This window comes from Leptopilina heterotoma, unplaced genomic scaffold (genome assembly GCF_015476425.1).
Source record: "Leptopilina heterotoma isolate Lh14 unplaced genomic scaffold, ASM1547642v1 Lhet_235, whole genome shotgun sequence".
Taxonomy (NCBI): Eukaryota; Metazoa; Arthropoda; class Insecta; order Hymenoptera; family Figitidae; genus Leptopilina; species Leptopilina heterotoma.
The window spans coordinates 1,836,927-1,862,612 of record NW_025110952.1 but is presented as its reverse complement, the minus strand read 5'-3'; the positions used below and the strand labels follow the sequence as shown (position 1 = coordinate 1,862,612).

Here is a 25,686-nt window from a genome sequence, read left to right as displayed (position 1 = left end):
ATGAGCAGGACGTAAACCGAGGCGTCGCCAGTTCACGCTGTACATCAGTATACGACCATATTGGTTTTTCCCCCTCCAAAAATAAAATTATACCTAAATGTAACTGCACCTTTGTAAAATATTTCCCCTATAGTGGGGGTAGCAAGTTGTTTCACCTTTCTTTCACCGTGGTTGTGTGGTGCATCATATTCGCGCGCGTCAGTCTATATTTAATTAAGTGTTGTACTTGGCGTCTATATGTATTTTTCTGTATAAAAATTATTTTCCATTTCTCTCGTTTTGAATGCATTTTCAATTTATTTATAACAAATTAATCAACAGTTTCTTTATGTTATAATTGTTTTTCTTTAATAAAAAAAGGAGAGCATTATTAGGATACATAAGACCAAGGTAAGTGAAATACTGAAATTTTATTCGATACATTCGATAAAATAGAATATAGTAGAAAATCAACCCCTAATTAAATTAAACCGAAGCTTGTAAAAATTATAGTGTTCTATTGATTTAAATTTATCGAATTTCATTACGTTTTTAAAGACTAGTTATACATAAAAATAGAAATGTTTGTAAAAAAAAATTGATTGTTTGCTTTCAAGTGTTTTATTTAAAGATTTTTTTGGTTTATTATGCTTTGCCGAGTGTTTATAACTTGAAATTCACAAGATTCTTGAAAATAAGTAAAATAAATTTTTCCCCTTTAGTTTCTTTTATTTTTAATTCAAAAAAAACTGTTTAGTTTATTGGTGAAAATTATTTTAATAGGGGAAATATAGATTTTAATACAAAATTATTTAATTTACGTCACGCCATCGCTAATGTAATTGAATTGCGAGAAAAAGAGCATTTGTATAATGAAATCAGTTTACGGGAAGTTAGTAATATAATTATTTACTTATCTTATATACAAATTTACAGGTACAAATCCCCTTTGTACAAAGTACTAAACAATAAATTAAAATTAATAAACAATAACTAATTAACAGTCACAACGAAGCTAAGTAATAAAATATTAAATATTATTTGTATCGACAATTTTTATTTTTTGTAATAATTATAAAAAATAATAAAATATTCCCAAATAGTAAAATTATAAAAAAGAAACTCGTGGGAAATATATCGTTAGTTGTTTAAACATTCGGAGAATTTTTTTATATATATATCAACGTTGCTAGGAAACATTTAAAGAATTTTTTTTAAAAATCAATTTTAATGAGAGGTTTGGACTTAAAAAAATTAACAATATTACATAATAACTTTTATTATAATTTTATGTTTCGTTGAGAAATAATTTTTTTTTTTTTTTGATAATTTTCATAGAAGGAGAATAATATATAATATATAATTTTCATCAAATAAAAAAATAAAAAACAAGTATTTACTTATTTTTCATATGGAATTCGAAAAAAATTGTTCTAAAAAAAACATGTGAGTAAAAATTTCACAGAGAAAAAAAAAATTTTTTTTTCAAAAAAGTTTAACATTCGTCAATCATTATAAGTAACAGAATATAAAAATATTCAATATGAAAAATATAAAAATTATAGAAATTTCATTAAATAAATTAATAATTTAATATATAAAAATTATTAATCAATAAAAAGTAATAAAAACGAATATAAAACGTAATATAAAAATACATTAAATATTTTATGTATTTTTTTGTATGTACATAATTTAATCATTATAATGACATAATATATAAAAATTAATAATCATTAAAAAATAATCAAAATTAATATAAAAATACATAAAAAATATTAATTTTATTTTTTCTCTAATATTGAAAGTACATTTTTTTTATTAGCATTAACTTTAATTATTTCAATATTTTATTATTAGTACTTATTTAAAAAATTACAATACTTACCAAAGTTGTAAACTTTACAAAAATGGTATAACTTTACGGTGGTATTTTAGAAAGATTGTATTGTTCTAAAAATTTTGTTAGCTAAATTTGTAAAAATTAAAGAACACAATTTTTTCCCCAAAAGAAATTATAAACTTTTAAAATCCCAATAAAATGAATAATAAAATTTCATATAAAAATTTTTAGAATTCTAAATTTAAAGAAAGGAGATAATATTAAAGTGTGAACTTAAAAAACATTTTACATTTTATTTTATATTATTTAATACTTTGATTAAATGCAAAACATAAATTAAACCTTTAAAAATAAATATCAATTGATTTTTTTTTATATTTTTAGAGATGCAATTACTGCTTTTTTAAAAAATATATTTCATTTTTTCTTGTCCTTTCAATATTAAACAGTTTTTGCTAATATGTCACGAAGAGAAAATATGTACATTAAATTTTGTAAAAGTATTTTACATTTTGGGGAAAAAGTATAACAAAGCAAAATTTTTTATATAAAAAATACTAAACTTTATAAAAACTTATTTGAAATTTAGTATAGTCGTATTAAAATTTAATTAATATCTTTGATATTTGATATAAATTATTAAATTATACTAAATTTCACATAAGTTTTTTTAAAGTTTAGCATTTTTTATAAAATTTCGGTTTGCCGCATTTTTCCCCAAAAAAAATTTTTACAAATTTTAATATAATTATATATTCTCTCTCCGTGTGAGAAGTAATTTTTTTAAATCATTGTCCATTTTGTCATTTGAAAACATTCAAAAATATTCTCCCAAAGTATTAAAATTTTATAAAAATAGATCAAAAATACATTAGACGAAATAAAATGGTCAAATTTTAAAACAATTGAAAATTTATTTTTTTGAAAATATATTATAAAACTTTTTAAAATGAATAATATACGATTTTGTTTAAAAATAGTGAAAGAAAAGTGCATGAAATTTATCAATGAAAAATAATGAAGATGTTGAATTTAAAAATAGTTACCATAGTCAAAATTGAAATTAGTTTAAATTGTGTCTTCATCGGTGTCAGTCCTGATAGAATTATTTGTTACTTATTAGTTTTGTTTTTATTTATTTCATATTTATTTGTTTAATATTTATTATATGTATTTTTTACTAATTGGGTTATTTATTATTTTCTTTGATTCTATATGGCTTCAATGTGTGGGTGTAGTAATTTTTATTTTCTCACGAATTTTTAAAGCTCTGCCTGTTTTTTAATTTTAATTTCCTCCCTGAACAGGAAATCCGTGAATTTCGAAACGTTGAATAGTAACAAGAAATCTTTGAATAAGAATATCTTCGTTTCTCTTATTATTTTTTATTTCAAAATTTATAACTATTTGAAAATTTTTAAAAAAATCATTTTTTTTTTACTATTTTATCTTTTTTATTTATTTTTTTTTATTTTAAATTTTTAAAAAATTGAAATGTCTCAAAATTAATTTTATGGTTGATTCTTCAAAACTATAAAAAATAATAAATAATAGTAATTAATTTATTATTAATAATGCTATTAAATAATTAATGTAAACAATTAACAATCTATTTGCTTCTTTTTGTTTCAAAAACGTTAAAAGTAAAGTAAATTCTTTTAGTAATTAACGGGATGTTCTACCTGGACTTAACGGAAACTCCCAATTTTATTCTCTAAAACAAAAAAAAATGAAAAACTTAACAGGTGTTATATCTAATATACTAAAAATTCCTCTATGGTTCACTGCGTCAACAGAACTCACAGGAAACATTTTTAAGGGGTCGCATGGGTTTTGAAGGTCAAAAAGAGAATATTTTTAATAATTTAATTTCAAATAATAATCAATATAATAATTCATTTATAACTTTTCTTATACGTTATACCTATATAAAAGTACAATATCTAAAGAATAATTTTTTAAATCCAGAGACCTTAAAATTGAATTGCTTTAATTGTTATGTTAACGGGATGCTCTATATGTTGATTTAACGGAAACTTTCAATTTTATTTTAAAACGATCTTTAATGTATTTTTTGTTTATTTTCATAATTATGAAAAATTACTCCAAAGTGAATTTTATTAAAAGAAAAAGATTCCAAAGGAAATAAAAATTTCAGAGATTGTTGTCCGATTATGAAACTTACAGGTGTTATTTTTAACATTCCGTTATGGTTCACTGCGCGTTAACGTACCTAACCCTCTGGAAATATTTTTTTTTGTCAAAAATTTAGTTTTTTAAAAAAATTTAATTTAAAAATTTAAAGAATTTTAATTTTTATAAAAAAAATTGATAGCGTTTAGAATTTAATTTTTAAATAAATTCTAGATAGAAAGTTTTATAAGAATATAAAACTTTATATCTAGAATTTATAAAATTCAAAAGGACGGATTTAATTTTAATAATTATATAACTGAACTGAATTTTATAAATAAAGTGAAGGTATAGAATATTAAACCTTTTTTTTCAGCCGCAAAAATGAGTCAAACGGCGGAGGACCACGAGCAAGAAAAAAATGTCGATAAAAAGGAAACAGCTGAAGAAGAACGAGAAAAAATGTTAAATGCAGAAAATACTAAACATACAAGCAAAACGCCTGCATCTGACATGGAGATTGAGGAGACTAACCATAAGCGTAAGATTCCTATTGGTGGTATCAAGATGCCAGGATTTTGTCGAAGCAAAAGCAAGGAAAACACTAAGGTTAGTGTGTATAAAATTATTTCTATTTTCTTATATTATTTATAAATTTTTACGAAATTTTTTTAAAAGTTTCTATATTTAAAATGTGAATATAAGAAGTTAAATAATTTTTAACTCCATAAAAAGTCGTTAAAGGCAATAGAATACTTTACTTTAAAAAAAAATAATTTATAAAACTATGTATTTTATTGTGTAACAATCTAGATACATTTGATTCAAATAATTTTGAATTAAATATCTTTTTTCATTTTCTTTTTTAATAAGATATAATACTGCATAATTACCGAAAATTCTTCTAATAAAGTCTATTTAAATAATTATGAAATTTTTTATTATTACCCAGGATGACAATGTAAAATCTTCTGATAAAGCTAATGCCGAAAGTGGATTAGCGATTTCAAAAGATAAGGAACAAAATCAGGAGGTTTCGACAAATGCTGAAAAAGAAACCAAAGAAAAGGAATCAAGTAGAGGAATATTTCGTGCTATGAAATTACCATTAGCTTCAGTATTTCCTCGAAAGAAGAAGGTATGTGTACTTCATTATTGTAAAACAAATTAAAAATTATTTTAAAAATTCTCTATTATTTTAGATTTTCTATGAATTTCAGTTGTTCGAATTAACCTGATATTCTTAAAATATTCTTAATGAATGAAAAACATCTTAAAACATAAAATTCATGAACACTGAAATTTTTTTTAAATATTATTTTTAATCAAATTTAAATAAAATTAGACGAAAGAATTTAATTATTTCAAAAATTTGGCCATAAAATTCAATTTCAACAAGAATTTAAAATTCTTTAAAAAATAATTCAATTATTCTCAAAATATTTTTTAAAAAAATTCTGTATAATAATTAAATTACTTTCAATGCAATTTTTAACTATACTCTTCAAAAAAAATTAAAAGAATTCAATTATTTTTATAAATATCAAAATTTTTCGCCAAAAATTCAATTATTTTCAAAAATTTAAATAAAATTCTTTGCAATATTTCAATTATTTTTAAAAGTTTTTCGCAATTCAATGTTTTTAAATATTTACTATTTTCATAAAATTTATCAACAGATTTAATTATGGAAAAAACTTTTTGATATAACTCTACGAAAAGATTCAATTATTTTCATAAATAATAAAATTTCATTTACGAATTTAATTATTTTCATCGCAGAATTTGAAATATTTTTAATACAATTTTAAATAAATTCCTTGAAAAATGCAATTATTATTAAAAATTTTATTAAAACTTAAGGAAAGAATTGAATTTTAAGAAGCATTCAATTATTCAATAAAACAATAAAATTCATTTGCAATAATTCAAATATTTTCATAAATAACATTTAATTCGTCGCAGAAAATCAATTATTTTCAAAAAATTTTAAGTAATTTTGCAAAAAAATTCAATTAGCTTGATAAACAACAAAATCGCATAAATTCTTCCCATAAAATTAATTATTCTAAGGAATTTTAATAAAATTCTTTTCTAAAATTCAATTATTTTGATAAATATTAAAATTCATCACAAGAATTCAATTTTTTTGAAAAGTAATGAAATACTTTGCAGAAATTAATTTATTTTCATAATTTTTTAAAAATTCTTGTCAAAAATTAAATTGTCTTTATAAATAGGTAGGGAAATTCTTCTCAAGAATTAAATTATTGTCAAAAATTTTTTTAAAATTCTTCTCAAGAAGTCAATTATTTTCAAAAATTTTAATAAAATTCTTCTCATGAATTTGTTTTCAAAAATTATTATTTAAATTCTTCTCAGGAATTCAATTATTTTTAAAAAATTGAATAAAATTCTTCAAAAAGTTTTCAATTATTTTCAAAAATTGTTATAAAATTCTTTGATATAATAAATTTAATTAAAATTTTAATTAAATTCCTTAAAAGAAATGAAATATTTTCAAAAGTTGTTAATACAATTCTTGGTAAAAATTAAATTTTAAGAAACATTCAATATTAATTATTTTTGTATTTAAATAATTGATTTTTCGTAGAATTAAATTATTATTTTTCGTACTTTTAACTAACAATTCTGTAGAATTAATTTGTCAGTCGTTCATCTTCATGTTTTATAATAATATTCTTATGAGTTGTTCATTTTGAAAAGGTTTGAATTTGAAATTTTTGAACAACTTAATTCCAATGAAAAAAAAATGATTAAATATTTATTTTAAATAAAACTATTGATGTTTTCGAATAGTTTTACTTTTGAAGAAATTTGTAAATAAATTTAATATAACATTTTTTTGAGTATCTAATAATTTTGAGAGTGAATCAGAATATTCTTTAGGGTGAGGGAGAAAGTGAAAGTTGTGTTTGAAAATCAGGGAAAAATAAAGTTAAATTTTTGTGGCAACCCTGTATAAATAAATTATATTTTTATCTTTATTTAACCAATTTTTATGGTCCCCCTAAAAGTCCCCTATTTTTAAATTTTCAATTTCCTATTTCCCCTAAAATACTTTTTAGGGGCACTGTGAAACCTGTAGATAAAAAAATGTCAGCAGAAAAAAATAAAAAAAAAGAAAAATAGTTTTGGCTCTTTTTTTTCATTTTTACCGCTCTGGGTCAGGTCTCACCTGACGCTTTTATTGGCGTCATGCCTGGTTAAGAAGAAATTTACTTAAAAGACTTATGACCTTGAATATTGAGAAAAGGAGGGAGATGGTAAATTTTTTAGCTTGTGTTTGCCTTTTGACCTTGAATTTTAAGAGAAAGCGTCCATAGAACCTTTTGACCTGTGGAATTGAGATTTTAGTCCTTACCATCTTATATACCGAATAAAGCATAAAAACCTTCAAAACATGAAGTATTTTTATATATTTAGTCCGCCATACCCATATTGAACAACCATTTTGAAATTTTCGAGTTCAGATTTATTTACGGCGATTCCTCACTGTACGGAATCGCTATCTTTATATCGAATAAAGTCTTTTTCTCGAAGTTGAAATTTTCTTTTTTAATTGAGCAAAATGAGTTTTTATCGAAATATTAAATATTTCAATTTATTTGTCAGGAAACTGGAGAACATGACATTGTTGGCTTAGCCAGCGTAGAGACACTTGGCGATGTTGAGGCGAATGCGAAAGTTCCTGCCGGAGATGAGTCTGGCATGGAAACTGTTCGTCTTGATGGAAACGCCTTTAATCCTGACGATCCACCTAAACCACATCCAATAGTTGTTTGTCTATCAGCTGCCAGAAGGAACTTATTTGTAACAGGTAATTACACTAGTTTACAAAATTATTAAAAATTGTGACAAAGTTTCGTGTGATATTAATTTGGAATAATATTTCTTTTTTTTTGCAGTGTCAACATTGTTAATTTTGGTAACTGTAATTGTCATAATAAGCGTTGCCTGCATGGGTCCGAGATATGTTTTACTTGAGCCCCCACTAAAAGACGATAAATACATTTCTACGCAGACTGGATGTGGTTTTGTTGAGGGTATTTTAGAAGACGGTGGATATGCATTCCGCGGCATTCCATACGCAGTGCCACCAATTAGTAATCGTCGTTGGCAACCGGCTGAACCCCTTCGAAGAATAGAAAATTGTTGGACTGGCACTTACAGTGCTCACAATAATTCAATTCATTGCTGGCAATTTGATTCCTCTGGTAGAATTAGCGGCACTGAGGATTGTCTTAAACTCGATGTATTTACACCAAAAGTTGACACCAGAAATCCACTGCCTGTGGTTGTTATGATTGGCGCTGAAACATTGAATGGAGGTTCACCGGGAGTTATGCAGCCATCATCGAAATTAGCAAGAGTACGAGAAATTGTCTTTGTCAGACCGAATTTTAGGTAAATTTCCTTAATTACATTATTTTTCAAAAAAAAAAACTTAATTCTTCAAGAACTATCATAAAATTATTATTTAGAAATTATTTAATAAATAATAATGTCTGAAAATAAGGGAAAAGTCAGGGAAAAAGAAAGTTAAATTTTTGTCGCAACCTTGTTAAAGTAATTTAACTTTTTTACTTTTTGCAACACTGTGTAATAATTAAAAATGAAAATTTTCCCACAGAATGGGTGTATTTGGATTCCTTGCCGCTGAACCATTGTCGAGAACAACTCATCCTCCAACTTCGGGAAATTATGGACTTTCTGATATTATTGTCGCTTTAAAATGGGTTCAAAATAATATTCATTATTTCGGTGGTGATATTCATAATGTCACTATTTGGGGACACAGAGCGGGCGGTACATTGGTCACAACATTAATTGGAGCGCGAAAGGCAAACGGTCTGTTTGCTCGTGCATGGATATCGAGTAGCAGTGCCATTTTTCCCGGCAAGGAACTCACAAAATCGGAGAATTTGAATGAGGTTTTTTTGAATGCGACAAGATGCAGCGATGCAGCGTGCTTGAGGAGTAAGGATCCCGAGGAGTTGATGAACGCAATTCCCTCGAGTTGGTTGGCGGGCAATGGAGAACTTCCTGAGCCAAAAGAGGCTATTAATAGTAATGCAAAACACGAGTGGCTCGTTAAGGATGGATCGATTATTCAAGAACACGTCGGTGAAATTTGGACGAAACAGGATCTCAATGTTAAAATTGTTATCGGCACTACGGCACAATCGGGAACTCCCGCTAAATATTTGGCACCAAATGCAACATTGGAAGCGGAACAAGTTAATAAAATTGTTCGAGAATCTTTACTTGGCACCATGGGATTGGCTGATGAAGCTCTAAGGTATGTTTTTTTTCATAAAAAATTTAATTTAAAAAAAAATTTTATATATAAAAAAATATGTGATCTTGAAATTTTTCATGAAATTTATAAATATTTGTAACATTAGTATTTTTGTGAAGTCAAGTCTCAATTATGTTTAGAAGTTGGTTGTATTTTAAATTCTTATAATCTGCACAAACTTGATATGACATACATTATTTTTAAAAGACTAAATTATTTTTCAAACTGTAATAATTGGTTCAATTTAATCATGATTATGTAGATGTTCTTTAATTAGGATGTTAATGGATTGAAAACTTGTTTTTTCTTTATTTCATTCATGTGTTTAAAAAGACTCTTAGTTTAATAATTAAATTGAAAACTAAATTTTATGAAAATTGAAATTAACAAAACAAATTTTTGTAAAAATAAATATTTTCAATTTATATTTGAACCTTAAAGATTAGTTAAATGTAAATTGATATTTACCGTTATACTCCTTATTGTACTAAAATTTCAAAGCACTAATTCTAATACAAAAACTTCAAAATTTTTTCTATTTCTGACAAGAATTAATTTTTGAATATTATTTAATTATTACAAAAGTTTTAATGCAATTATCTTGATAAATAACAAAATTCGTCACAGAAATTCAATAATTTTTAGGAATTTTAATAAAATTCTTTACAAAATTCAATTATTTTCATAAGTTACAATATTCATCCCAAGAATTCAATTATTTTCAAAAGTAATAAAATTCTTCGAAGAAATTCAATTATTTTTAAAAATTTTCACGAATATTTCGTCAAGAATTCAATTATCTTTACAAATAGCAAAATTTTTCGCCAAAAAATCAATTATTTTCAAAAATTTATAAATATCTTTGCAAAAGTTCAATTACTTTCAAAAGTTTTTTGCAATTCAATAATTTTCTATATTTACTATTTTTATAAAATTTATTAACAGGTTTAATTAAAAAAAAACTTTTTGATACAATTCTACGAAAAGATTCAATTATTTTTATAAATAATGAAATTTTATTTACGAATTCAATTATTTTCATCGCAGAATTTCAAATATTTTTAATACAATTTTAAATAAATTCCTTGAAAAATGCAATTATTATTTAAAATTTTATTAAAACTTGAGGAAAGTATTCAATTTCAAGAAACATTTAATTATTCAATAAAACAATAAAATTTGTTTCAATAATTCAAATATTTTCATAAATAACATTTAATTCGTCGTAGAAAATCAATTATTTTCAAAAATTTTAAGTAATTTTTCAAAAAAATCCAATTAGCTGGATAAACAACAAATTCGCATAAATTCTTTTCCAAAGTTCAATTATTTTGATAAATATCGAAATTCTTCTCAAGAATTCAATTATTGTCAAAATTTTAATTAAATTCTTGGCAAAATTTTAATTATTTAAACAGAATTTAATAAAATACTTTGCACGAATTTAATTATTTTTATAAGTTTTAATGAATATCTCGTCAAGAATTCAATTATTTTTATAAATAGCAACATTTTTTGCTAAATATTCAATTATTTTCAAAAATTTTAATAAAATTCTTTGCAACATTTCAATTATTTTTAAGCTTTTCGCAATTCAATGTTTTTAAATATTTACTATTTTCATAAAATTTATCAACAGATTTAATTATAAAAAAATTCTAAATAGTTTTTTCTACGAAAAGATTCAATTATTTTCATAAATAATAAAATTTCATTTACGAATTCAATTATTTTCATCGCAGAATTTCAAATATTTTTAATACAATTTTAAATAAGTTCCTTGAAAAATGCAATTATTACTAAAAATTTTATTAAAACTTAAGGAAAGAATTTAATTTTAAGAAACATTCAATTATTTAATAAAGCAATAAAATTTGCTACAATAATTCAAATATTTTCATAAATATAGCATTTAATTCGTCGCAAGAAATCAATTATTTTCAAAAATTTTTAAGTAATTTTGCAAAAAAAAATCAATTAGCAGGATAAACAACAAAATCGCATAAATTCTTCCCATAAAATCAATTATTTTAAGGAATTTTAATAAAATTCTTTTCCAAAATTCAATTATTTTGATAAATATCAAAATTTATCACAAGAATTCGATTCTTTTGAAAAGTAATAAAATACTTTGCAAAAATTAAATTATTTTCAAAATTTTTAAAAATTTCTCGTCAAGAATTAAATTATCTTTATAAATAGATAGGGAAATTCTTCTCAAGAATTAAATTATTGTCAACATTTTTTTTTAAATTCTTCGCAAGAAGTCAATTATTTTCAAAAATTTTAATAAAATTCTTCTCATGAATTTGTTTTCAAAAATTATTATTTAAATTCTTCTCAAGAATTCCATTATTTTAAAAAAATTTAATAAAATTCTTCAAAAAGTTTTCAATTATTTTCAAAAAATGTTATAAAATTCTTTTATATAATAAATTTCATTAAAATTTGAATTAAATTCCTGAAAAGAAATTAAATATTTTCAAAAGTTGTTAATACAATTCTTCGTAAAAATTAAATTTTAAGAAACATTCAATATTATTTATTTTTGTATTTAAATAATTGATTTCTCGTAGAATTAAATTATTATTTTTCATACTTTTAACTAAAAATTTTGTAGAATTTTTTTTTTTTTTGTAAAAGTTTAATTAAATAATAATAATTGATGTTACTGATTTAAAGTAGAATTTTAGTTAAAAATTCTGGAAAATGTTATTTGAAATGAAATGATATAAATAATTTTGAAAAAATTACAGTAACAATATTTTTCTTTAATTAATAATTGAATTCTTATGGAAATTTCTTAAAAGTTATTAAAAATAATTGAGATAGAGCAGAATTTCAGTTCAAAATTTTATTAATATTATTTTTTATAATAATAATCGAGATAATCTGTCCTCACCTGAAATTAGTGTTTTTTTATTTCATTTTTTTGTTTTTTAGTTGCAATATTTTCAAAAATAATTATTTCAGTTGAATTTTATTTGAAACTTTAGAGAATAATTAGAAGTAGGTATTAAAGTTTGATTCTTTGGAAATAATTAAATTTCAAAAAGTTTTTAAATTGAAATCTTTGAATTGCTAATTGCTGTGAAAGTAATAATAATCTTTAAATATAAAAAATTATTAATTTGTTAACCTTCCTTAAAATTTAAAAGTTTTGAATAATATTAAATTAAAAAATCCTAAAAAATAATTTAATTTTCGAAGACTTGCAGTTCAAAATTTCTTAAAAAATGTTTTGACATTGAAAGTATGTCGAAATTTTAAGCAAATAAAGAACAATAAGTATTTAAATATTTACTATTTAAATATTTAATATTTGAATGATTGAAATTTGGAAGATTTAATTTCGAGATTCTGAAAAAATTAGGTTTTTAAAAAATAGTATTTAAAATTTTTTGAAGATACACTTGAAGTCAAGAAAATAATTTTAAAAAAGAAATTGAAAAACAATTGGAAATTTGTTTGCAGACGTTACAATTCAACATTAAAGGGCTTGGCAACAATGATATCGGACATTCGAGTCGTTTGTCCACTATTGACGATTGCAAATATGAAAACCGACATTCCCTTCTACGTGCGTACAAGACCAAGAGGAACTCTCGCCGATCCTGACAGCGATGCTGCAGCAATTTTAGGTTCCTATACACCGCGAACAGTCGAAGAGAAAAGACACGTTGACGCTATGCAAAAATTATTCAATCGCTTCGTTTGGTTTGGCGAAGTTATTCAAGCGGATCCACAAGGCGGTAAACGAATACTCATTGTCGATCAAGACATTCACACTGAGAAAGATTATCCAAATTGTGATTTTTGGATAAATAAAAATATTGCACCTAAATATGGTCGAGTTGAGTAAAAAAAAAAAAAAGAAGTATTAAAAAGAAATACATTTTTCACAATATTATTTTAGAACTGAATTTATGAGCAGTAAGACTCTTTGAGGTTAATAGCAAGCTAAAATCCTCGCTTTCAATTTTTGAAATCATTTTTTTTTTTTTTTAATATTAATTGTAAAATTAAGTGCGTAATTTATTTCTATTTATGTATTGAAACAGACTCATAGGAATATATTTATTGCATGTTATTTATAACTTTTTATAAATAATATTAATAGTAGGTATACTCAGAATTTTAAGTAAGTGCCATTTTTTTATTTATTTTTTTTATACAAGAAATTTTTACTTTCTTTATTCAATAGTTTTTCTTTTTGTATTTTTCTTGAAATACAAAAAAACAGCTGCCACATTTATTTCTTTGAATCAAAAAAGAACGTTTCATTTTCCATAAACTGCAATACTATATAGTTGTATTATTTTTTTATTTTTAATTTCGATGAATGAAAAGATAAATTTTAATAATTGGCACTTGCAATTATTTACTGATATGTGTCCACGATAGATTATAAAAAAGAACAAATGTATTGCAATAATTTTAACGGCACTGATATCACTGATATAATAATGAAGCTTATTTGTAACTTCTTTTTGTTTATTTTATGTGACTAGCTAAAAAAAACTGACTGATCATTTTTTTTTTTTGCATTTTTATAATTAAATGCACTCATTTTTTGTCATAAAGTGTGAATCTCAGTGAGGATATTTAATTTTTAATTTTTATTCTTCATTTTAAATAAGAGGCAAATGTTCCTAGAATTTTTGGAATGCAACACAATGAGAAAAAAAATATATCTGTCCTGTAAAACTTACATTGTTTGAAAAATTTTCAAAAATTTATTTACTCTTGTGGAATAAGTACCGTCTTCTTGTAGATCAATTTTGTATTATTTACAATTAAGCAACTCTGTCACAAAAGAAAAATGTCGAATATGTATTAGTTTTTCGTTCAGTATTAATTCAAATTGTAACACGTAAATTTTTATCTTTCTCAAACTGAATTTCTTTTTAAATACAATTTTGCTTCTGTTCGGAAGCATTTTTTGTATTTTTTTTTTATTATTTCCTTCTTGCATTGGTTTCTAAATATTGAACTTCAATTTTTTATTTTTTTTTATTTTGAAAAAATCGTTAAAATTGAAAATTTATTTTCACATTTGTAACTAAAAGGTAATTTAGATTGAGATAGACGGACATTTTCGTTTCGACAATAAAGTTTCTCAGAAAAAAAAAACAAAATTAAAAATATTTATTCGACATTTTGATAATATGAAACTTTGAATATTGTAAAATTACGAATCTACAAATATTGCCAATAAGAGGTTAAGTAATTTGTAGTTTTTAGAAAATCTATTAACATTCCACGAATTGGAAAAATATGGCATAGACGCAGATTTTTATATTGACTGCCCGTTTTTAAGTGAATTTTTTATATGAAAAAAAACGAAATATATTTAAGTATGCGGTATTTTTGTACTTTTGATAGAAAGCCTGTAATAATCTTTAATGACTATAAAAAAACATTTTTTAAAAGAAAAAAATTTTTCCATTTTTATACAGTTAAGATTTTAGATTGTAATTTTTTTTATATATATATTAATATATAATATAATTTATTTCCATTTTACTTAACCTCTTAAACTTATTTTAACAAATATGTGATAAATTAGTATTTCTAGAAAGTGCGGCATATTTACTTTTATATAAACTAAAAATTAGAAGCAATAATAGAAATTGTTATTTGAAGTGAAAAATTGTATTACATAACAAATGAAATGGATAATAATCTCTGATTTAAAAAATTTTTTTTTTGTCTTTTAAGTAGAATTTTTGTTCTATTATAGAGTATTCTCGTGTATTCTCGAAATGGTATTTTGTATTATGCTCATTTTTAATAGCGTGTACTTAGTTAACAGTTTGCGGTCCAATGTTACCGACAAAAAATTATGAAACAAATAAATCTTTATGATTGCAAATATTTTCGTGTTATTTTTCAGAATAATTATTTTATTTTTTTCCCTAAAAGAATAATTTTTTGTTCGTCTTTTTATTTATTTAAATTTTTTGATTGAATTGAATTAGGAAAATTTTAATATATTCTTTTCTCTTTAAAATTCTTTGATAATTTATATTAATTGTTTTAGAATTTTAAACTCATTTTTGATATTTGAAAAAACTTATTTAAAAGTGTAAAAAAAACATACAATAGCATTTCTTTATTCTCTGATCTTAGCAACAGAATATATCGATTTAACGTTGTCATAACCAATTTAAGAATTTCAAACACATTTTTAAAAACTTAGCAAATGTCAAATTAGATAAATTAAGAAATTGTGGATATTAATTTTTACACTATTTTCGAATAATAACAATTTTCAAAAATTGTTGTCGCGTAATTGAAAAAAAGTGAAATAGAATATTCGTAACGGGAAATTTAATCTAGGTATGTGGATAAACAGATTTTCTATACTTTAGACTATAAAAATATATTTCTTTTGTTAAACAAAATGTATCATATAAAATAATTTATTTAATACAACGTAAAAATTTTTTATTTTATTTTCATAAAAATTGATTTAAAAATGAATTTTAGTTATAATTTCAGATAATAATTGAATATGAAAATCATTTTAAAGAAGTTACAGTAACAATATTCTTATAATATAAAATAATTATTTTTTCTCTCGAATATCTTTAATTATTATAAAAATTATTTTAAAAAAAATATTGCGCCATATTGGATCCGCGACATTTCGAATTTTTGAAAACTAAGTTCAGATTCGCAATCAGCGACCCCAAAACCCCCCCGAGTAAGAAATATTAATTGAATTCAATAAATTTTAAAAAAAAATTTGCGCCATATTGGATCCGACATTTTGAATTTTTGAAAATTAAGTTCAGATTCATAATCAGCAACCCCGAAAACCCCCGAGTAAATAGTGTCGACTTTTGGTCGCTATTTTTTGATTTTTTAAAATTTTCTAATTTCTAATATTATTTTATTTATGAATCATGAAAAAATACCTTCATATTTTCAATTTGTCAAACAATATTTTCTAAAGATAAAAAAACAAAAGCATACCAACATAAAAACTATATAACTTCAAACTGCGAACAGAATTTCGGTCATTTGACCGAACTGTCATTTTACCGAATTGCATTTATCCGAACTGTTATTTTAACGAAATGTCACTTTTGCGTATTGCCATTTTTACGAATGAATTGTCACTTTTATGCGAAATATCATTTTTACGAATTGTCATTTATTAATTAGTATAATAATGTCGATTCGCAAAAATGACATTTCGAAACAATGACGATTTGTAAAAATGACAATTCATAAAAATGATATTTTGCAAAAATGACTTTTCGCAAATGTGACAATTCGTAAAAATGTTGATTCGCAAAAGTGACAATTCGTAAAAATGTCGATTCGCAAAAGTGACATTTCGTAAAAATAACAGTCCGGATAAATGCAATTCGGTAAAATAACAGTTCGGTCAAATGACATTTGGGGAATAATCATGCACCTCAGATTAATATAGTTAATTGAAATTTAATCTTTTATTATAGGTTTGGAGCGAAATTAGACAAAATGAAAGTAGCCTTTTGTACAGATATGGACAAATCTGTTATAGTTTATAACTTTGAAAAACGTGGGTGGACTCAAGTTGGACCTGAGGATGATTGGAATTTTTATTGGTAAGTATTTTTTGCTACCAATTACTGAAAATTTCAGTGCGGCTTCAATACACCCTTATATTTAATGTACATAGTAAATGTTCTCTTTATTATAGGGCTGCTACTCTTTCTTGCAGAAATATTTTCAGTGTGGAAATAGGTTACAGGATGCAAGATAACCAGTAAGTTTCTAATTGATATTTAACTTTTTTTAAGCAATAAATTAAATTTACGGAACAATAAAATTTTTCTACTATCCCACATAGCACCATAGTATGAGGTAAGGTTATGTTGAGTACTAATCGTAAGGCACATAAGGTTACACAATATTGCTGCGGTAGACCTGAGGTGAACTAAAAACTTCCGCCATGGAGGTAAGGTTACATGTTAGGGTGTGGTGAGTATATATGATAAGGCCATGGTAACCTTACACGTTAAGGTTAAGGTAACCTTACACGTTAAGGTTGATGTAACCTTACACGTTAAGGTTGAGGTAACGTTACATGTTAAGGTTGAGGTAAGGTTACATGTCAAGGTTGAGGTAAGGTAATTATTAAGTTGTAAGGTTGAGGTAAGGTTAAGGTAAGGTTGTGATAAATTTACCAGTTATGGAAAATATTAAAAAAATAATTAATAAATAAATATTCAATTAAAAAGTTAGTTTGTTGCTCTTCTCTATTTTGGAAACCTGACATGAAGCAGAAAATTTTGAAAACAAATTTGGGGGGACTGGGATTCGAACCCGGGATCGACGCGCATAAACCTATCATTCTAACTAACTGAGCTAAGTAGAGAACTGGCAGAAGGAAAATTAATGTTGCCTTTAAGGTGAACCAAGAAGATGATTAACTCCTTAAAGGCAATATTAATTTTCCTTCTACCAGTTCTCTACTTAGCTCAGTTAGTTAGAATGATAGGTTTATGCGCGTCGATCCCGGGTTCAAATCCCAGTCCCCCCAAATTTGTTTTCAAAATTTTCTGCTTCATGTCAGGTTTCCAAAATAGAGAGGAGCAACAAACTAACTTTTTAATTGAATATTTATTTATTAATTATTTTTTCAATATTTTCCATAACTGGTAAATTTATCACAACCTTACCTTAGCCTTACCTCAACCTTACAACTTAATAATTACCTTACCTCAACCTTGACATGTAACCTTACCTCAACCTTAACATGTAACGTTACCTCAACCTTAACGTGTAAGGTTACATCAACATTAACGTGTAAGGTTACCTTAACCTTAACGTGTAAGGTTACCATGGCCTTATCATATATACTCACCACACCCTAACATGTAACCTTACCTCCATGGCGGAAGTTTTTAGTTCACCTCAGGTCTACCGCAGCAATATTGTGTAACCTTATGTGCCTTACGATTAGTACTCAACATAACCTTACCTCATACTATTGTGCTATGTGGGATCATTTTTTTTATATTTTTTTTCACAAAAACAATGTTTATGTAATATCTTATATGCAATAATTTATTGACATTGTATTATTTTCGATATTTCAAGTATTTCGATGATAGGTTAAAATAGGCTCATCTATTGTTAAAACATAGAGAATAAATATATAAAGTATTTTACCTATTCGTTACAATTTAACAAAAGAAATCAATAGTATCAACAATAATAAATGTATATTTTATTTCTATTGTATAGTTTTGCTCTGTTCATGAGCAAAAGAATGAGTCAAGTTTAAATTTAAAATATAAGACCTAAATGATGAAACATTTAAAATAAGTTAGAACCAAACAAAAAGTGAAAATTAAATTAAACACCGCAATATTTTTCATATAGAAAGATTTATAAAATATGTAATATAAAAGCTGACAGCAGTTTAAAATAAATTCTATTTTAAATTGAAAGGTTGCTGAAATATATACGACACTGTCTTTTAGAAAATTTAAATGTTATTATACCGAACATTATGAAGTTCACTATTAAAAATCTTCTTATAGCATTAGTGTGCTTAAATTTTACCAACCAAGAAATAACGGGTAAAGCATCATCTTCTATATGGCTAAGTGAATTGACCAAAATTTTAATTCGGTCTACGAAAATGAATCAATTACTTTTTTTATACGGTGATAATTCTAATAATTGTCTCATGCATCAAATGGTAAACAATATTGCAAGAAAGATACCAACACGACTTATTGATTTCAAGAATTTTACGAACGGTGACAGTCATAGTTTGAAGCTACCTGCAAATTTACTAGAGTCAACAATTGTCGTCATCATTCCTTCAAGAAATATACACAGAAATCTAACAAAACTACTAAATGTACTTGATTCTCTAGCTAAAATGACTGAACCATATGCATTTCCAAAAACTCTGATTGCTCTTCAAGTAACGACAAGAAAAAATTATCGAGACTTCTTTAAACTGTTGTGGCCAAAACAGTTTCTAGATGTCACGGTACTGGAACTTGAACAGCCTAAAGAAATTAAGAAGATATCAAAATGTTCAGATGCACAAATTATTAAGCAACATTATTATAATCCATTCACTAAAAAAGGTACTAAAACATCATTCTCAGAGAATAGCATTCTCTTTCCGAGCAAGCTTGGTAATCTGAATGGACACACGATGAATGTGGGTATGTTTCATTACCCCCCTTATATCTATATTGAACGGAATAGCACAAAGCATGTTGTCAGTATTAAAGGACCTGAAGTAAACTTAGCAATAACATTGTCTGATGTGTTAAACTCCACCTTGAAAATCATAATTTACAACAGCACAAACTTTATCACTATTCGATGTGGCAAAGAAAATAATACTGGATATTGGAAACATCTTATTTACAACGAGATACAATTGCTCCTTCCTCAAACCTCAATATTTAATACTTGTTTCAACAAATTAGGCCTTATCACTCGAGGTACAAGAGCCTTTACTTTTATTTTCATAGTACCAATATTGCCAAGTGAAGCTGCATTATTAATAACCGAAAATAATTTACTTCAAATGATAATCGTATTTTGTATCTTTCTGATACCATGGATGATTGTTAAATTCTTTAAATTTGATCGTCGTTACTGGAAATTTATGTACACTCTTCAAATTGCTTTTGGATTTCCATCACCGAGAAACCCTCGAGAATTTAAAGAAAGACTGATATTTCTATCTATTCTGGCATTTTACTTTCTAGAATCGTCTTACATCTATACTATAATTTCTAATATTCAAATAGTAAAGGAATCATCCCAAAAAATAGAAACATTCGATGATGTACTTGCTGCTAATTTAACTGTTATTTCAACTACAAATGTGGAGTGGAATAAATTTAATGAAACAGAAGATGCTTTTTTGAAGTTAATGAGATTGTCAATAAGTTCGGAAATATCATTTGCAGATTGTGCAATTTCAGTAATGAATGATAGAAATGTTTCGTGTCGAGGAAGAGAAGATGCAGCTCAAGTAATTCTTGAAGAACAAAGAAAAGCGAATAATTCCGAAAGTCTGAAAATATTGAAAGAAATCCAAGGAGTGGAATCAAGTGGTATGTATCTCTCAAATGGATCTCCGTTAAAATATCGAATTGAGAAACTTACGTTGTCACTAAAGGAAGCAGGTATCAGTAATAAGTGGGATACGGCCTTCTCGAAAAAAAGTTCAGTTCGTCTAAATCAACTTGATTTATTTAATCAGAATAGTTCTTTGATTTTCAAGATCTTAAATTTAATGGTCACGCTGCTTCTCTTTGGATATTTAGTTTCGTTAATTGTTTTCGCTTATGAAATGTTTTTTTATAGATATTGTCAAAGAACAAATGTAATTATACTATAAGTATTGAAACAGACGAACTTTGTCTAGTGTTGACGAATGTGATTTACTGTGTATTACATACCTCACATTTTTATAAAATAAATCAAATCACTACAATATTATAAATAATGTTATAAATTTCAAAACCAATACCTAATAGCAATAAGTATTCAGGATATCTGTAAGATGTACCTAGGACATGAATGGATATCTTAAGGAAATAATTCTAATTTCCAGTCATGAGCAAGATGTCTTGAAATATTATAGTTGTTAGGGTAAGTACTATTTTCGTAATATTTATTCGTTACTTTTTTTATTAACAGAGCTATCAATCATTTTCCAAATCATTATGAATTGACTCGTAAAGATCTTCTGGTGAAAAATATTAAAAGATATCGCAAAGATTTGGAACGTGAAGGAAGTCCTCTTGCAGAAAGAGGTGAAGGTCCAGGAAAATACGTTTACTTAAACTTTATTCCAGTGACGTTTGTTCTACCTGCAGGTATTTCTTCTTAAAAAATTATTTTTCTGTAGTTAAAAGCATAACATTTAATAATTTAAATATTATAAAACTGTTTAGAAAATAGATTATTTACCACCCTGTGAGTACGGAAATGTCTTTGTTCTAGAAACGTTAGCTAAAACCTTTTTTAGAACATTTCATGTCCTCCACGTAACGTTATGTAGCGGAAATGAAATGTTCCAAAAACACAAATTATAAATTCATTTATTGTTATAAAATATTGATTCTAAAGTTAAGAAATTTTTTATTCTGCCAGAAGTAAAAATACTCAGTAACTTAATAATGTTGACCTCTGTTAGTAGCAAGCGACAATTATAATTGTAAATGAACTCTATTTAAACATAATTAAAAATAATTGTTCGCTATAATAGCGCTACTTAAGATTCGTTCTTACATTTCAGTAAGATAGTTACCAAGGGAAATTTTAAAAAACAAACAAACTTACTTTATCATATACCACTTTTCAATCGTAAAAGAAATATATTTAAAATTATTTCAACAAAAAGGTCTTCTTCCAATCTCCTTGTTCATCAGAAACTTATTATTTCTATTGAATTTCGAACTCCATTTTTTAACATAACTTGAAAATATCTTGTTCAGGCAAGTTTTTATCGTCTGCAAAAGAGTCAAGTTTCACGAAAGTTTAAATAACAATTGGTAATTGTTAGATAAAACAGTAACGATGAAGTGTATAACCCTTGGTTTCTGTTTAACATTATTCGATGTGGTCATGTTTGGAGTGGCAGGCGACGGCAATTATACTCGAGGATTAATAAAGTACCTAAGAAGGGAGTCGAGACTGCACCAGGTAATGTTTATCATTGATGATCATCTACTCCAAACTTCGAGCTTAAGCATCAACTTTTTAATCAGAGATGTTTCTAAACGTTTCCCATCGTTCAGTACTAGTCACTCTACACTGAACGAAAGTCTACACAAACACTTTCCACCTTCTGCACGACCACCAAGACGAACGACGTTATTCATTATGATTCTTCATGGCAATGAAACTGACACTTGGGGAAAGGCGTATTTTACACTCATGCTGCTGAAAAATCTGTCAAAGGGACATTCGTATCCAAAATGTTTGATGAATTTAATTTCTCAAAAAGAATCTCAATCAATAAAGAAAATTCTAGAATACTTTTGGTCACAAGATTTTCTGGACATTACTGTGTTAGAACACTTGCAAAGAGACAATTTATCGTCATTGAAAACTGGTAATGAACTCATTCTCCATGAAATTAATCCTTTTGCACAAACCTACAGTGCTCAAAAATTAAAAGCACAGACGAAATGGTTTTCAAACAAATTGCTTAATCTTCATGGACATAAAATAAAATTCCTTTCGGGCATCCTAAGAGATAAAGAATTTATGATACAATATAAAAAATATATTAGATTTTCAGAAATTTTTTCAACAACAATGCATTGTTCCGTCATGAATGGAAACATCAATTCTATAAATTTCAATGCACTTCGTAAAACAATGTTTGTAGGGAAAGCCGAAATGATTTTAAATTCTTTAATGTACAAACATTTTGAAAAAGGAAAAGCAGAAACTACACCGTTACGCGTAGTTGATTTTGATATTTCTTATGCTCTGGTTCCAATTAATTCCAGGTTTACAAAAGTAATTGTAATTTCAAAGGAATTCATGTGCATGTTGCTGGCAACAATTCTTCTAATTGTTAGTATTCGAATTACAGCTAGATTTTTAAAATTCGACAGAACAACTTGGCTAATTTTTAACATCAGTCAAATTATTATGGGAATGGGTGTTACCATAGAACCAAAGAAGTCGGTGGAAAGAAATGTGTTTGGTATATTGATGTTGAGTTGCATTGTTTACTCGGGTTATTTCTACTCAGTAATTTTGGACATCTCTTTGCAAGCTGAACCTCAAATTTCAAGTCTCAAAGAACTTGCTAATTCGACTCTTACGCCATTAGGGCCTCGCTTTTTGAAACAATCATTAATGGAAAGTCCTATTTCTTATATTCGCAAAATTGGTACAAAAATGGAAGAAATTTCTAGTGTAAATACAGATAAGCAATGCTTGGCATACCTAACGAAATATGAAAATATAACTTGTATAGTGACTGAAAAACGTATCAATGACTTGAAAATGGGATCGAATGTTAGCTTCAAAATACTGCAGGAACCAATGGCATACTTTATTGTGACTTGGTTAATAAGAGGTGGATCTCCTTACCTTGATCGTTTTAATGAAGTGATACTAAGAGCATCAGAAGCAGGATTATTATCGCAAGTTCTGTCCGATGTTTATAAAGAGCGGCATACGATCTCACCACCAGAAGATATCAAGAAAGAAAAATTATTATTAATTGTCTGTTACTTGTTAGTAATGGGATACTCTATTGCAATATTAGCTTTTATCTTGGAAATAACAAGCATTGTTAATTTCCATAAAATCAGTTCTTTTTGCAGGCAATGCTTTTGCCATGAGAAAAAATAAAATACCCTACCAAAAAATCGATGACTATTGTAAGAAGAACTTTTACGTTGTAACGAAGTGTTTCGTTACTTTGTGAAATTTCTACACGAGATGTCTCAGCTTCAGTAGCACATTTGGTTTTTTTTTAGAGAGGATAATACAAATTAGAAAATTAGAAATTATAATTAACAAAAATATACTTGCTCAAAAATTAATTTTTCTATTTTAAGATTACAATATGTTTGTCGAAGAATATCGCAAATGTCCACAAAGTACATGGATAATGAAGCCATGTGGAAAATCTCAAGGAACTGGTATTTTTTTGATAAACAAATTGAGCAAATTAAGAAAATGGTCGAGAGAAGCAAAAACATTTTTAAATCCTAATCTAATTAAAGAGCTCTACGTCATCTCAAGGTATGTATTTGCAATTAGTTGAATTGTAGAAATTGTGTAAATAGTTAAGTCTGTTAAGTAAAAAAAGGTTAATTTGTTGTAAGTGGACATTGCCGCTAAAGACGTATTATTGGTTTTATTTTATAAAATCCTTAGGTGAAAAGCTTTTGTACTATTTTTATTTAAAATGGATATCCTTATGTCCTGTATGGTCTTTGGCTATAAGCAAAATAGAGTTCACATCTAAAAAATATAAAATTATATTTATTTAGGTACATAGAAAATCCATTGCTTATAGGAGGCAAAAAGTTTGACTTACGATTGTACGTTCTGATTACATCTTTCCGTCCACTGAAAGTATATCTTTTTAAACTTGGATTTTGTCGCTTTTGTACAGTAAAGTACGATACAAGTATGCAAGAATTGGACAATATGTATGTACACCTAACAAATGTGTCTGTACAAAAACATGGGGTGAGTATATGAATTTAATTTAATGCGGAATGACACTACCACTGGGTACCCTTTTGAACCAATTTTTCATAAATTATTATAAGACACAGGACATGTTATAAAAACAGTTGACAATATTCAATTTAAAATTCATTGTTCTGATAAAATTAGGACGAATATAATAGTTTGCATGGAGGAAAATTAAGTGTACAAAATTTGCGACTATATTTAGAAAGTACTCGAGGCAAACATGTAACCGAGAAACTATTTGCAAATATTTCCTGGTGCATTATTCACTCATTAAAGGCTGTAACACCAGTGATTGCTAATGATAGGCATTGCTTTGAATGCTATGGTTATGATATCATAATAGACAATAAACTGAAGCCATGGTTAATTGAGGTAATGTATATAATAATAAGTCATAATAACAGGAACAGTTTTTTGATACATTTTTAACTCTGAATTAACAAGACCTACAAGGATTTCAAATATCTCTGAATAATTAAATCTACAACATAATATTATTTATTTTACATTTAGGTCAATGCCTCGCCGTCATTGACTTCCACAACAGTAAACGATCGTATCTTAAAATATAAATTAATCGACAACATTATATCAATCGTCTTACCACCAGGTGGAATTCCTGAGTAAGTCTAAATCTTTTAATTTATCTTATTAAAAATTGTAAATTGAATTACTTATAAATTATGTTAAATTATTATTTAATATAATTTATAAGTAATTCGAAAAGTGTTCGAAAAGTTCTAGAAAATTATTTCTCCCGGGCAAAGATAATTCTATCGAATTTCGTTAAAAACAGGATGATTTTGAAGTAATTTGATTATTTAACATAGGATTCATTTATATTTGCAGAATCAACTTAAAATCTGTTATTATAATGAACTTTATTTTTTTAGTGTAAAGTGGAATAAATGTCCTACTAGTGAAGCAATGGGAAATTTTGAGTTACTCTTAGACGAAGAACTAGCAGCACATGGCGAAAGAGATCACTATACTGGAAAACTGAAGAGTTCAATTTCTAAATGGAAATAGACTTCACTAAGTGCATTATTTCACAAAAATAATATAAAGTTATTGAGATAACAAATTTTAATAACGTGTGATGAAAAGTTCGGATACTTTACATATTAAGATAATTAATTTTAATTAATTAATTAATCAAACTGCCTTTCTAGTGGAACAATGGGAAACT

The 25,686-nt window shown here is 25.7% G+C and overlaps 2 protein-coding genes across 2 annotated transcripts; both read left to right on the top strand.

Annotated features, from left to right (window-relative positions):
- The first annotated feature begins 135 nt into the window (after positions 1 to 135).
- LOC122502639 (neurotactin) lies at positions 136 to 15,155 on the top strand. The gene is made up of 7 exons (XM_043612790.1): positions 136 to 390; positions 4,332 to 4,564; positions 4,908 to 5,093; positions 7,592 to 7,796; positions 7,885 to 8,383; positions 8,610 to 9,278; positions 12,753 to 15,155. Exons 2-7 carry the CDS (start codon positions 4,340 to 4,342, stop codon positions 13,138 to 13,140), a joined length of 2,172 nt encoding a protein of 723 aa, XP_043468725.1. The 5' UTR covers positions 136 to 390; positions 4,332 to 4,339; the 3' UTR covers positions 13,141 to 15,155.
- Positions 15,156 to 15,488: 333 nt separating this feature from the next.
- LOC122502622 (probable tubulin polyglutamylase TTLL1) lies at positions 15,489 to 25,652 on the top strand. The gene is made up of 9 exons (XM_043612774.1): positions 15,489 to 15,620; positions 16,751 to 16,879; positions 16,975 to 17,040; positions 20,961 to 21,139; positions 23,849 to 24,035; positions 24,287 to 24,488; positions 24,639 to 24,869; positions 25,011 to 25,120; positions 25,391 to 25,652. The coding sequence occupies exons 2-9, from the start codon at positions 16,773 to 16,775 to the stop codon at positions 25,524 to 25,526; spliced, it is 1,218 nt and encodes a 405-aa protein (XP_043468709.1). The 5' UTR covers positions 15,489 to 15,620; positions 16,751 to 16,772; the 3' UTR covers positions 25,527 to 25,652.
- Positions 25,653 to 25,686: the final 34 nt, after the last annotated feature.